At 35.9% G+C, this 14,102-nt stretch overlaps 2 protein-coding genes across 2 annotated transcripts; both read right to left on the reverse strand.

Annotated features, from left to right (window-relative positions):
• Positions 1–1,171: 1,171 nt before the first annotated feature.
• Positions 1,172–3,740, reverse strand: LOC132163734 (uncharacterized protein C24B11.05). The gene is made up of 9 exons (XM_059574102.2): positions 3,596–3,740; positions 3,438–3,504; positions 3,227–3,292; positions 3,045–3,142; positions 2,923–2,960; positions 2,552–2,639; positions 2,200–2,460; positions 1,563–1,628; positions 1,172–1,476 (listed from the first exon to the last, which is right to left on the reverse strand). Exons 2-9 carry the CDS (start codon positions 3,496–3,498, stop codon positions 1,318–1,320), a joined length of 837 nt encoding a protein of 278 aa, XP_059430085.2. The 5' UTR covers positions 3,499–3,504; positions 3,596–3,740; the 3' UTR covers positions 1,172–1,317.
• Positions 3,741–6,142: 2,402 nt separating this feature from the next.
• On the reverse strand, positions 6,143–13,788 carry LOC132163485 (ATP-dependent zinc metalloprotease FTSH 10, mitochondrial). Its single transcript, XM_059573789.2, has 8 exons — positions 13,374–13,788; positions 13,040–13,283; positions 12,753–12,824; positions 11,392–11,522; positions 8,757–9,236; positions 7,837–8,604; positions 6,906–7,133; positions 6,143–6,767 (listed from the first exon to the last, which is right to left on the reverse strand). Exons 1-8 carry the CDS (start codon positions 13,422–13,424, stop codon positions 6,294–6,296), a joined length of 2,448 nt encoding a protein of 815 aa, XP_059429772.1. The 5' UTR covers positions 13,425–13,788; the 3' UTR covers positions 6,143–6,293.
• Positions 13,789–14,102: the final 314 nt, after the last annotated feature.

Here is a 14,102-nt window from a genome sequence, read left to right on the forward strand (position 1 = left end):
TCTAATTTTGTGAAAAGAGTTAATTAGCCCCGAGGATATTTATTAACGTCGAACTCACTCGCCAAACTATTACGCAATGTTTAAGTGTATAATAATGTAGCACACTTAACATGAAACATCATATATAGCAATCAAATCATAACTACGATTGTGATTACACAATCTAATAGTTCAATATAGATGGTAAGATGCTTGTAAGTATTATTTAGTGTTAAATTACCAGTTGTCCTAAAAGCTTAAACTGAAAAGAATAGGTAAATTTAATAACTTAATCATTAAGTTAGCATTTTCCCTCACGTGTGGGTTCAAACTCTCATTTTAAAGGTCCATCACGTAGAATATTTAATTTAAATGAGGAGTCATTTGACAGAGTCAAGGTTCGAATTCAAGACATTTGACTCTGATACCATATTAAATTACCAGTTATCTCAAAAACTTAAGTTAATAGAAAGAAGTAAATTTAATCACTTAATCATTAAGTTAACATTTAGCGGTTGGATTTATAATATTGTTAGACGTTAATAAAGGTTGTGAACTTTTGTGAAAATATGTGATCTTTAAAATTCAGTTATCTAAGTTAAGTGATTATTGCGATCGAACGGATAGAATTAAATGAATGTTAATTTTGAAACTACTTGTATCAAAAGACAACTCTATGAAAAAAAAAAAAAAACCATATACATATTCATCCTCTTCACAAAAAGACATCACTTAAGAATAGTCACTTAGTTGTCAAAAAAATAAAAAAGTTGTTTTATAAATAACCCATTTCATTTACAGGAAAGGTGTCTATGACATTATGCTAATCTATCTCTTTCAAAAACTTAAAAGCTTCTGTATTACATAAAACTTAAAAGCTTTTATCTTACATAAAATTTTGTGATTGCTAAGTTTGTTGTTTTGCAAAAACATATGTCGTGTTCGGTGTTCTGGATTGGTTTCGTTTGTGCATAACACAGACAAATATCATATAAAATCTGAACGACTTTAGTGTAACCTGGTGCATTTCAATTAATCAAAATTGGTAAGGGCAAATATTGTCTTAAAGAAAGCGACCCTCTAACGCGCCCTAGAGCATTTTACCATTATTTTCCAAATTTAGAATATTTGCACCAACAAATTCTGTATTGAACAACATTGAATTAGGAAAAGTGCACCACAAAAAATTAAATTAAGAAAGAGAATTAATGCATAGATCATCATTAGAGATAGGGATCATACAAGTCCAGTACCAAAAAGTAATTAATACAAATCTGGCATTATTGCTGAAATGCCAATAAACATACATTAGTGATCTGATCTCCCTGATCATATATGCTAGGCTTTCACTGAAGTCTCAATTGCCATCTTCCTTGGATACTCTATGCTTCCTGACTCCTCATTAATGGCTTCCCATAGCACCGGCAATGCTTCTCTAATATTGTGGATGCTCTCTAAAGCATAATCTACACCATTTCCACGATGAGATGTGCCCACCTATATATCCACCAGAATTGAAATTGGATTAATCTTTTTTCCTAATTATTTCTACTGTTAATTCAAGTATATATATTCTGACTTACATGCACTGTGTGAAGCCCCATACGCTTCCCACATTGTATATTTCGGATACTATCATCGAAGAAAAGCTGGAAAAAACCACAAAAAAAACAAAAAACATCCTTATAATTAGAGTTGACAATTTTTGACACAAACCCAAAATGAAAATAATGAGTTAGGACTGAAAGGTCTGATCCATTTAATTAAATGAGCCGGATTACAATACGAACCTAAATTCACAACGAGATAAATTAGGTTATAAAAGAACCTATACCTTAGATTTTAAGGAAACCTACACCTTTCAAACACAAGGTTTGAGATTAATTTTTTTTTCATTCTTTACTCATAACATAACCCCTTTAAATAGAGGATTCATTACATATTACGCAAGAAATCTAGGGTTGAGTCAGCAGTTCTTATTGGAATATAAACTAGAACTGAGTTATCAAAACTCTTATATGAAAATAAATACTAATTTAAATGAAATAAAACACATAGAGAGATAAACAAAGTTGACCTATATAGTTTTATACTAATACTTTGACACAACACATGCGTATATCCTTTCTTAGAAGATAAACTTATAAATGAAAATCAAGGCAATTTTGCTTCTAATCACCCAAGCTAGCTAGCATACAAATAGAGAGTTGGTTATCTTACTGTTCTTTGAGGATTGATGCTGCCTGCCTTGAATGCTTGTTCAAATGCATTTTCAAATGGTTTGCAAATGACTGGAGACATGGGAAGCTCCGAGGTAGAATTGGGTTGACAAGGAATGTGAACAACGTTATCATAGGCATTATCATTCTCGTTGGTGGTCGGATTCAGAGTCTCAAAGCTTATAACCAGATCGAAGCAGTCTTCCAATCCAAGCCTGCTAAGAGCTTTGGCAACATGCCCCTTATCCGCATTTGAGAAAATCTATTTTGTAACCACCAAAAACATTGTCAAAGGAAAGCTCCATGCATGCTAATTAATTTATCTGAATTTTTCTATAGAGAAATCAACTTACAACTTTCCTAAAAGGCATGCTAAGCAACAGACTCCTCAGAACATGGTCAGGTTTTAGTGCATCATAGGGCAATCTCCCATGAACAAATCTGTAAAATAGGAAAGTGTGAGACCAAATACTTTTCAACAGAGGATCCCCACAAAGTAAATGACATAAATTCCATTTAAATTGGGTTGGAGAAATTTCTTTCCACCCAGTTCAGAGGAAATTGCCCATAATAATACAAGTATATAATATAACTCAAGAAAAAGAATAATTATATTTAGTGTATATATCATAGGGTAATCCCCCATGAACAAATCTGTAAAATGGTAAGTGTGAGACCAAATACTTTTCAATATTAGAGGATGGAAATTACCAAACTGGTATACCTATGATAGTCATCATTGTCAAAGTCGTAGCCAATTGCCTGGACAGGGGAATATATATTCATTATTCAACTGTATGACATGTTCAAAATTCTTCATTTTAGCAAGAGGACAATAATAGTTACCTTAAGACCCGCCATTGTTGTTCCATAATTCTTGTATAACATACGATTCATCTCAGGGACTTTCTCTTCTTCTATGCCAAGCTTTTGAACCATATACTCTGTGGAGGGGTAGTATTAGTAATTAAACAGAAACATAATCTGTAAACACATCAGGAATTAGAGAATCATGATCAATGCAGTACCTTCAATATTCTTTGTGCATGCTTTGGACAGACCAGAGCTCAGGGGATAAAGGGTGTCATCAACATCTGTAAAGCAACATATTATTTGCATCATCGATCACCACCATTTTTGTATCTACCAAACTCCCTACTCAGATTCACTCGAACAGAAACTCACTGAAAAAGCAGTAAAACATGAGGATTTTGAAAGGATCCGAGCAAGAAAGCTTACCAAAGAGAAGACACTCGTACTGGGGCGCTAGAGCCTGCTGGTACTCCTCCTTGTATTCCATGTTAACCTTAAAAAACACAATATTATAGTGTTAGTGAATATTGTAAGGAAACCAACATAAATTAAAACAAGAGGGTGAGAATACATGAACAGTATACCGCAGAGAATGAGTGAATGAGAGAAAGACACAGAGAGCTGCAAATATTGAATGAGAAAGGAGATGTGGGAAAGAAGAGGGTGGATATTTTGGGGTTTAAATCGGGTGGTGGAAAAGGAGACCAACAGGAAAGCCACAGAGAGCCTTCCTCATTGGTAGCCTCTAGAAGAAGCACTAGTGTGAATAATGCACCGCCATAGTCCTTTTCTGACACCTTTATTTTAGAAATGATAAAAGTAACTTTTTTGACTTTCTAGTTATTTTTTTTTTAATTCAAAGAAACAAAAAAGATTAAAAGAAAACTCTACCAATATCAATTTTTAATCAAGTTCAAAAGAATTGGTAGGTCTTCTTCGTAAAATTATAGTTTGGACAATTTCAGGTTGTTGGGTCAACCAAGTTCTTGTTCTAGAAATTCAAAGCTTTATTCAACCCATTTAATAATTCAATTGGGTGTCGATGAGTCAATTTGAATTCCCTACAACGACTAGTAAAATGGAGACAATCCATTTTATTGGAGATTTTGTTTTATTTTATTTTATTTTATGTGCCTCACCGACGTTGTTTCCTTTGGCTGCTCCTTGCCTCATTCCGACCACCACGCGTTGAAGTGTGGCCCTCATGACATTCTACACGCCTTCTAGACCTCTGGTATCCATTCTTCTCTGAGTCTCGTTGTCGCCACTTTCATCTGTCGTCGTATTTTTTGCAATTTTTTTTTATTTTGTTTGCTTTTGTGTGATTTTGTCTCCCTGCTCTATTGTTGTTTATTTTTGAATGGAGACTTTTCCTTCCGGCTCTTGTTTGTTGATTTTGTTTGCTATGGTGTGGCTGCTCGTCAGTGCCCTTGATCCAGCCTTTTTGGGTGTCGGTTTTATTGTTGTGTTATTTGAAAAGACTCCAAAATCTCTTCCAGAGCCCTTTGCTTTACCTTTGCTTATAGCCCTTTGTGACTGCATTGGTTATCTTAATGGGACGGATCATTTATTTAACTCATTCTTGCTAGTTACTTTGTCTCATCATCAAGTTTTGTCAAAGTTTAAAATAGATTTATCTGTCACTTTATTGTTTAAGATAACGGTTTATCGTCTGCCACATGTGTCTCATTTGACATGTCATGAACACCTAAATGCAATGCACGTTTGTCAACAAATGCTAAGTCATTTACGGGAAGAAAAAAAAAAGAAAGAAAAAAAAGAGCAATCGATCTGGCACATTAAACTTAAAGAAACACAACCTAAAAACCTAAAGACCAAATCCACAATAAAAATTAAAAAAAAAAAAAAAAACTTTGGTTCCGTTGATGTGGCATTGCATTAAGGTGTTGAGATAAACGTTAACATGTTAAATGAAATATGTGTAACATATGACAAACTATTAGCTTTTATGGTAAAGTGGTAGAGAAATCTTATTTTAAACTCCGACAAAACCTATGAACCTTATTCGTAAAATTGAAAATTCAAAAACTAAATCTAAATCAGATAAAAATCTAAACTAAATATGATTTTTTTTTTTCAAATTTTAAATAACATGACAATATATATACCATTAAATTTATAAAATTTAATCTTCATGAAGAGATTCCAATTATATTTTTAAAAATCTAAATGCCATAGATAGAATCGAATATCAATGTCATACTTATGAGATAAGAATGCATCCCACATATCAATGGACTATGGCAACCAAAAGTAAAATTCCTTGCTTTATTTAATCCTGAAATCTTATATATTCTTAAACGCGTACCATAAAGGTAAAGCAATGTGAAGGCACATTACCATTATCTTTTTTGGTGCTAATATATATATATATATACACTTGCATTATTTATTCTGTGTAAACAGGATGCACGTGTCACATTAATAATTGAGGATACATAGCAATTTCAGGTTGTCTCCTATCTTAGATGGCCCTTGTCCAGTTGTCCCCAATCTTTTCTTCCTTTGATTTTGAATTAGTGGCTAGAATTTATTGGATCAACTATCAAGCCCCGTAAATCCCGTTCCAAAAAGTTGTTTTCACAACGTCTAATCATGTATAACTACATCCACCAGAACCGAAAGTAGTATTACTGTATCAGATACTTTTGACATGATTTACGATCTCCGTATTAAATCTTGTATAATTAGGTCCAAGTCAAATTGGATAAGCAGCCAAGCGAGTTAATTTCGAATTAACTTGAGTGACTCACATAACTAATATAAATTAAATCAGATTTTGTTTTTAATTGGTCGAAATCCGTCAAACGAGTTGTGTTTGGGTTAATCTAACACAACCTGATTATTAAATAGGTTAATACAAATTGTTTATTAATGAGTTACGTGGACAAAATCGGGCCACCCGCTTATTTAAATAGATTGTGCCAAAGTCAATAAATTTAACCCATTTAAATTTAGATTGACCCATATCAAATTGAGGCGGATATCAACCTATACAAACTCAGACGCAAACACGAAATACACCGGTGGCGAAGCTATGAACGATTATGGTTTGTGCAATACTGTCGAAGTTATTGGGTGGTATGGGCAGAATGGTTTGAACAGCTCAGAAATTACACTAGACATAAAATATATATATTCCAAAGCAAAGATGGCGCTGTAATCATCAATACCGATTGTACAAATTTTGTTCACGTTAAGGGAAATTGAAAACAAATCATAATTCATTCCATGTACAATTACAGCCAACCTCCCTGGTAATCACGTCGGGACTACTTGAGGTTCAAGGGGTGAAGATCCATCCTCCTCCTCAGCAACGGGTATCTCTACAGTCTTCTGATCTTCATCTTCAAAACCTTTCTTAAATCTATCATAATTCGTCACCTCGCTTGATTTGAATGGCCGTTCACCCAAAACTCGAAGCAAGTCATCTTGGTGAAGAACTTCCTTTTCAAGCAACAGCTCGGCAATTTTAGCCACCTCCTCTTTGTGTTCCTCTATAAGTTGGACTGTGTGTACATATGCCTTGCCCACCCATTCTCGCACTTCACTGTCAATAATTGCAGCAGTCTTGCTGCTGTACGGCTTGCTCATCTCAAATGAGTCTTCCCTTGGAGGAAAAGAGAGGAGACCCACCTTGTCGCTGAAACCATAGACTGCTACTTGGGCATAGGTTATCTTTGTCACCTTCTCCAAGTCATTTTGGGCACCTGTTGATACTTTCCCCAACAACACCTGCATCCAAAAGAAAAATATCCATATCACCACCATCATAGTTGAATAGACTATTGCATTACGCTTGGATTATTACTTTTTAATCTTTCCAGTCCCAAAATATATCAGTTGGGAATTTGGTTGTTTTGCATGGCTTACCTGTTCAGCAGCCCGACCGCCGAGTGTCATGCAGGTCATGTCAAAAAGCTGCTCCTTAGTCATTAGAAGGTTTTCATTAGGAACGTATTGGGCAAATCCAAGTGCTGCTGTACCACGCGGCACAATTGTCACTTTCAACAAGGGTTCTGCATGCTCCAAGAACCAGCCAGCAACAGCATGACCTGATTCATGGTAGGCAACAGTACGGCGTTCCAGCTTGCTTATCACCTGCTTGACAGATAAAGATGTCAGAAATTCTGATGTTGATCAAGGGGGAAAGAAGGATCAGATTGGAACTTAAAAAATTTAGGTTTCCCTGTAGATCAAGAATCCTTTCTAGAGCATTGGAAATTTCAAAACACACAACCAAATGGCAGGTCCAGAAGCGCAATGGAATGAAAGCATTTGGGATTCTCATAACCTTTAGAAAAAGCAACTTAGAGCTAATTACACTTTACCTACATAAGATTAGGGTGGAATTCAAATTGTCAGCCTGTGGTTTAAAACATTACACTTATCCCACGTGAGGCCACATTCTTTATTATTTTCCAGAAATAAATCGTTAAAATACAGATGCATAAATCACATTTCTCAAAAAAAAAAAAGTCCCAGAAAATACAACAATCGCATTATAGTATAAATATATTAATCTCATTAACCAAAAGAAGAAAAAACTAGACTTCAAATGCAACATTTTAAAACCATAGGTTGGCAACTCGAACTTGACTCAAATCATAAATGGATAAAGTGTAGTTTCCCCAGCAACTTTCCATGAGCAGTGTCATGAAAAGCAGTTCCAGATAAATTGCAATGGTCTTTCATTGAACCCCCAAAGAAGAAAAAAAGCTTCCCCCAACAGCAACATGGTCATAGAGTTAAAATTCAAAAATGTGATCATATCATGTAACACAAGTGGCTAGAAATGACGTACCTTGTTCTTCTTCTCCAAACCACCAATGATCCTATCTATAGCTGCCTCAAAATGTTCCATTGTGACCTTTAATCCTTCATTCCTAGCAGCAATTAGAGCAGCTTCGTTGCAGACATTTGCAATGTCTGCTCCAGCAAATCCAGGCGTGAGGGCTGCAAGCCTCTGAGAGAAATATGATGGCTCATGATCAAGTTTAATTCTTTTCAAGTAGATCTGAAATATCTGGTCACGACCTTTAATATCAGGTTTATCAATGGTAATTTGGCGATCAAATCGGCCAGGCCTCAACAGAGCTTTGTCTAAAATATCAGGTCTATTAGTGCCAGCAATCACAACAACTCCAGCAGTGGTACCAAAGCCATCCATTTCTACCAGCAACTGATTTAGCGTACTTTCACGCTCATCATTGGCACCTGAAAAGGCCCCACGCCCTCTTGCTCGACCAATTGCATCAATCTCATCAATAAAAACTATACTGGGAGCACACTGCCTTGCTTCTTGAAACAAGTTTCTGACCCTGGACGGTCCAACACCAACAAACATCTCCATGAAGTCTGAACCAGATATGGAAAGAAAAGGGACACCTGACTCCCCTGCAGTTGCTTTCGCTAGAAGGGTCTTTCCCGTGCCTGGAGGGCCTACCAAAAGAGCACCTTTTGGAATTTTTGCTCCCAAATCTTCATATTTCTTAGGGTTCTTTAGGAAGTGCACAAATTCCATAATTTCTTGCTTTGCCTCATCACAACCAGCAACATCTTTGAAAAAGATCTGGACAAACCCACCAGAAAAGAAAAAGTCTCTTGAGTCACTTTCTAGAAACATGGTAGTTTTTTAATTATTGCTAAGTGAGGAAAGATAAATTACTGTAAAAATTGGATGAAGCCCAAAAAAAAAAAAAATCAGAGAAACAGAAAGCTAACCTTATTCTTGGCATTCTTATCTACTTTGGTAACATGTGCCTTTCCTATGTTGAATATCCCACGGGCACCCTTTCCACCACTGCCACCAACACCTAGCCCACCTTGCATTCTCCGCCCCATAAACAAAAGGGATCCCAAAAGCAAGAGTGTTGGTGCAAATCTCATCAATTCATTGTACCAAACCATTTCAGAGACATATGTTACAGGAACATAATCATGGGAATCTATCCCTAATGCTTCCTGGGCTTCCTCCAACTTCTCTTCGAAAGACTCAACACTACCAATGTTGAAATAGTATTTATACTGGCCCCCATTCCCTTTTGTAGGTGTACCACTAACAGGTCCCTGCACAACATCATCACTTGTCTGATTGCGTGGTGAGCTCCTTACAAAAACTTTGGCGACTGACTTATTTGTAACAACTATGTGGTCCACTTTACCTGCCTCCAGAAGCTTGTTTTTGAACTCTTGAAAACTAATCTGCAAAAATATATGAAATTTCAGAATGACCAGAAGTAAATTTAACATCAAAAAGAAAAGGAAAAAACATTTTCTAATGGGAAATAAATGAATAGGGAAAAAATGCAGCAATTTAAAAGTTACATAGATCATTAATCGTAAGCATTACGTCACCATGCAGACCCAAGTACAAGTTCTAGTGCCTGAAATAAGCAATCACCCAAAGAAATTTCCACCAAGAAGGTAAAGATTGTAATTAATCCACTTCAAGAAATGTCCACAAAACGATGTTAAAACTGAACAGAAAATGGGATTAGAGCAATTTAACCAGCATCAATGGAAGTCTCCCAGTCAATGCAAGAAACCACTTTATCTAATGGAGCTTCAGCTAATGATAACTCATGCAGGTAATAAGGCCAGGTTCTTAAGAGTAAAAAGTTCTGGTCAGGCAGTCAATTGGATATATAGAAACTAGTTTAATGAACAAATTTTGTTGTTGTTAATACACAAAAAAACTAAAATAAACGTTTTATAATGATATTATCTTAATTTGAGATGCATACAGGTCAAATGAGTTAATCCAAGGCTCATCTTGTATCAATTTTGCAGGAATATAGGAAAGGAATAAATTTCAAATCTAAAGGATAGTTGAGTAATCCAATCTGACTGAAAATGACCATTATTTTTCCTCCAAGCTTTATGACAAACTAAGGCCTTTTGAGAACTATGCCTCAAGAACCAAAGGTGGCGGATGGATCCTTATTCTCATAAACAATATAAATGACCAATTTTCTGCCTAAAGCCAAGGCCAAAAAGAAAAGAAAAATTGTGTCACCATACCCTTGTAATTTCGTACATTTTGACATTGAGACTCTAATTTCCAATTTGATGATATTAAAACTCAAGTTTCAGATCACTTTGAATCTGAAACCTTCGGCCATTTTTCTGTCATATAAATAGCAGATAACATGAAAATACAATTATGCACCTCGTATAAAAAACACAATCTGAAACCTTCGTCCATTATGACAATACAATCTGAAACTTTCATCCCTGCCGTGTAGGTTGACTGGCTATGGAGGTCTTTTTTTTAAATTAAAAAAAAAATGATATGAGGGGCATAATTCTATTTACGTGTCCTTTCCGTTATTTATTAGACAGAAATGTGGACGGAGGTCTTGGATGTGACTCAAAACTCAGATCTTAATGTTACTAATTTGAAAACTGGGTTCTCAATGTCAAAAAATGCAAAAGCACAAGAGAGTGGTGACATAATTTCAGGGGAAAAAAAAAAACACAATATAGAAAGAAAATGAACCAAATCAGGGAGAGGTCATAATGCGAAATTTGTTATCTAATAAGGGTAATAGCAGAGATTGACCCTTCCCCGAGTCAGTCCAGTCAGAAAGGGGAGGGGGCCCGCTGTCTAGACTGCATTTCAGGCAACCATGTACGTCTGGTCATTTTATTAATGGCAAGGGGTGGAATCATTTTGGTTTTCTATCTTCAGATTGCCAAATTGGAGAGTCACCAAGGCCTTTTAGAATCCACTTCTAAGCGGGCGAAGGGTAACGAGGGTAATAGAGGAGATTGACCCTTCCCCAACTGAACCCAGCCAGAAAGGGGAGGGCCCGCTGTCTAGACTGATTTTGGGCAACCAGGTACGTCTGGTCATTTTATTAATGGTAAGGAAAGGAATCATTTTGGATTTCTATCTTCAGATTACCAAATTGGAGAGTGACCAAGGCCTTTCAAATCCACTTCTAAGCAAGCGAAGGGTCCAGACCTTTTTTTTTTCTCTTTATAAGTTCAATTTACTCATATTGGCCACAATTAAGATGTATGAAAATCCCTTTATTACTATTATTCTTGGACTGTAGCATGGCATTAACAACATTAAATGATATTGTTTACCTAATAGTAAATTGATCTTTTCTATCATTTTTCCAGAATGGGGTATCAATGAATATATTTTTACACTATGCTATTTGAAAGGGAAAAGCTTAATAAACAAGTTTTATGAGAAAAATATACATATCACAGTTGGCTTTTGCCGTGTTAATGATGATTAAAAATGTAATTCAAAAGTATGTTAGTTGTTGAATTTTGCAAATTGATCTGAATAAAACCAAGAAGCTTGTAGAATGGCAATATAATTACATAAGGATATGCTTACCTGTTGCTCTTCACGAGACCCAAATGACATAGAAGAAAGAACCAGCCCAATTATAATAAAAGGGGTCAATGAATTCTGAAATTTTGTGAAAGCATCTTGAAAACTCCATTGATCATCTGTTTTTGAGTCATCTGACATTAGAAGAATAATTGGTTACTTCAATTGATTAATGTATATCTCATACCCAGCATGGAAATAAATAAAAAGCAGATGCATGAACAATGCAAACATAGAGAACATAAAGGTTATGTTCAAGAAGGGTTCGTAAGTTCACACTAGAGATATCACAGTTGTTTTGCAATGAAGTTATTTATGAATTTGTGGAAGAGAAAGGGAGCAAATATTTGGGAATACAAAACGTGTGTAACTTAGCAAACTCTTCCCCAATCTCTTACATCTTCAATGCAGTAAGATAGCTTTATTCCTCCACTTCAAGGGTTCGACGTGCACAAGACACAAAAACTTGCAAAGTAAAAGTTTTTTTCTTTTTCTGTATAAGAAACCTAAAATACAATCACAATAAGCCCTTAACATAGTCTAGTCCACAGGGCTTGGGCAACCTTAACATAGTTTTTTTTAATCCAAAAAAAAAAAAAAGGCTAGGCCAACCTTACTGCACCACGCCAGCCAACCCCCATTCCCAATACAGCTAAAGTACAGAGCAAGCTAGCCTTTTACAAGATTCAAAAAATGAGCCTGCCATAAAATTAGCACCTGCAATGGCATTAGCTACAATAAAATTGGTATTACCTCCCATATGAACTAGAGCCATTTCTCAAAGGAAAGCCGAAAGCAAACCAGAATATTAAAGCTACCCAGAGAATTTGCAGTATCCACCATCCAATGTACAAGCTCCCTAGAGGCAAAAAAATGAAAACCCAACAATGACACATCTAAAACTCCAACATATTGCTGCAAACCAAAACTGACACATTGATTTGCAGCATCCACCGTGCAATACACAAGCTCCCTAAAAAGCAAGCAAATGAAAAGCCACCAATGACCTATCTAAAACTGCTACAATCTGCAATCGCCAATTTACTTGCAGCTCAAACAGACATCCTCCATTTTAGCAGCATAATGCTAAGCAACATAATGTAAATTATATTATTATCTGAAGAAAATATATACAAGAACAACTACGACCTTAGAAAAGCTCTTAAATGGTGTCCTGAAACACGTCAAAACACAAAAAAGAACATCTTAACAGTTAAGAATGATACCCTACTTTGTTTCCCATTTCTGAACAATCAGCAACAGCTATCTCCAAATTGAGAATTTTTCATTGAAATGAGGGGGAAATGCATAAAAAAATAAAGATTATAACAGCTCAAAAGCAAAAAAAAAAAATATATATTCACCTTTTGACTCCGATTTTTGGTCCTTTCCCTTTGGAATCTCCTTCTTTTCCTTCGGATAAAAGTTCTCATAATCTGCAAATGAAGGGCAATACACACTCAACCTTGTCCATACCACAATCCAAGTAGCATTAGCATTTACAAAAGTACTTTTCTTACTCTTAGAAACAACTACTGCGCATTGATTTTAGCTAGTATTTAAACAATAAAAGTAGTTCCCCAGCATTGGCCAAATAGTACCCAAACAAAGTCAAAACTCAGAACACAAAGATCACATTTCAATCACTTACTCTTTTTCTTAGGGGCTTCACTCGAGAAAAGCCGACGTAGTCTAGGGTTTGCAAGAACATGGTTCAAATCGGACAAATACGCCTTCGAAACGAACGCCTTGTGAGCTCCAACAGTCGCTAAATACCTCCTCAAAATCCCTAATCCCCCATTTACACGACCCAGATACGCATTCACACCTGGCAACCCCAGAAGCCCTTCGTTGCCAATCACCGATCTCCCAACACCACCGCCATACGACAAATTCTAGCCCACCAAAAATTAAACAAATAAATAACAAAGAACCCAGAAAACTGAAAACTTCAACAGCACAAAAAAAATGGTGAAAAAACTTACCTTAGAGCCAGAAGACCGTGACAAGGCACGGCCAAGCTTCGAAAAGATCATTATTTTGATGTCTCAGATAGAAAATGAGCAGTACTATAAAATATGGTTCTAATTCTCAATAAAACAGGAACAGATCTACGGTGAGAATCTTGAAAATAACGTTACCAAAAACAATTGCAGTACTAGGGTTTAACTGGACGTTAATTCTGGAGCAAAGTTTAAAGGAATGAGTTCTTGGAAGCGTTGGCGTTGGATAGGAAGGCTGATACGTATGTAAGGGGCTGTTTGGGCGCGAGAGATATTTTGTGGGTCGCGTTTTGTGAATGGGGCATGGTTGGTGAGGTCAGCAGGAACGTTGTTGGGTTTGGTTTGGTTTCGTGGATTGATAACTTGGCAAACAAGACATGGGAGACTCGCCCACGGATTTTTATACTTCTGGGAGAGAGAGAGAGAGAGAGAGAGACCATATAAATGCACAAAGACATATTCTAAGCAATATACAACACTATAAAGGCAATAATAGTCTCTCAAACAAACTTTTTGGTGTTCTTTTTAGTGTTTTTTTCAGTTTTACATAGCATTTTCTAAAAAGGTAGGAAAAAAAAATGAAAATATTATATTCTAAAAACCGGGTGAGAAAAATAAGGATAGGTTTTTTTTTTTAGAAAATAATATACAGAGTACGTCTAGCATTACTCACAAACAAAATTTACCCCACCAGTCCCTAAAAAAAAAAGT

Source organism: Corylus avellana, chromosome 8 (assembly GCF_965113065.1).
Source record: "Corylus avellana chromosome 8, dhCorAvel1.hap1.2, whole genome shotgun sequence".
NCBI lineage: Eukaryota > Viridiplantae > Streptophyta > Magnoliopsida > Fagales > Betulaceae > Corylus > Corylus avellana.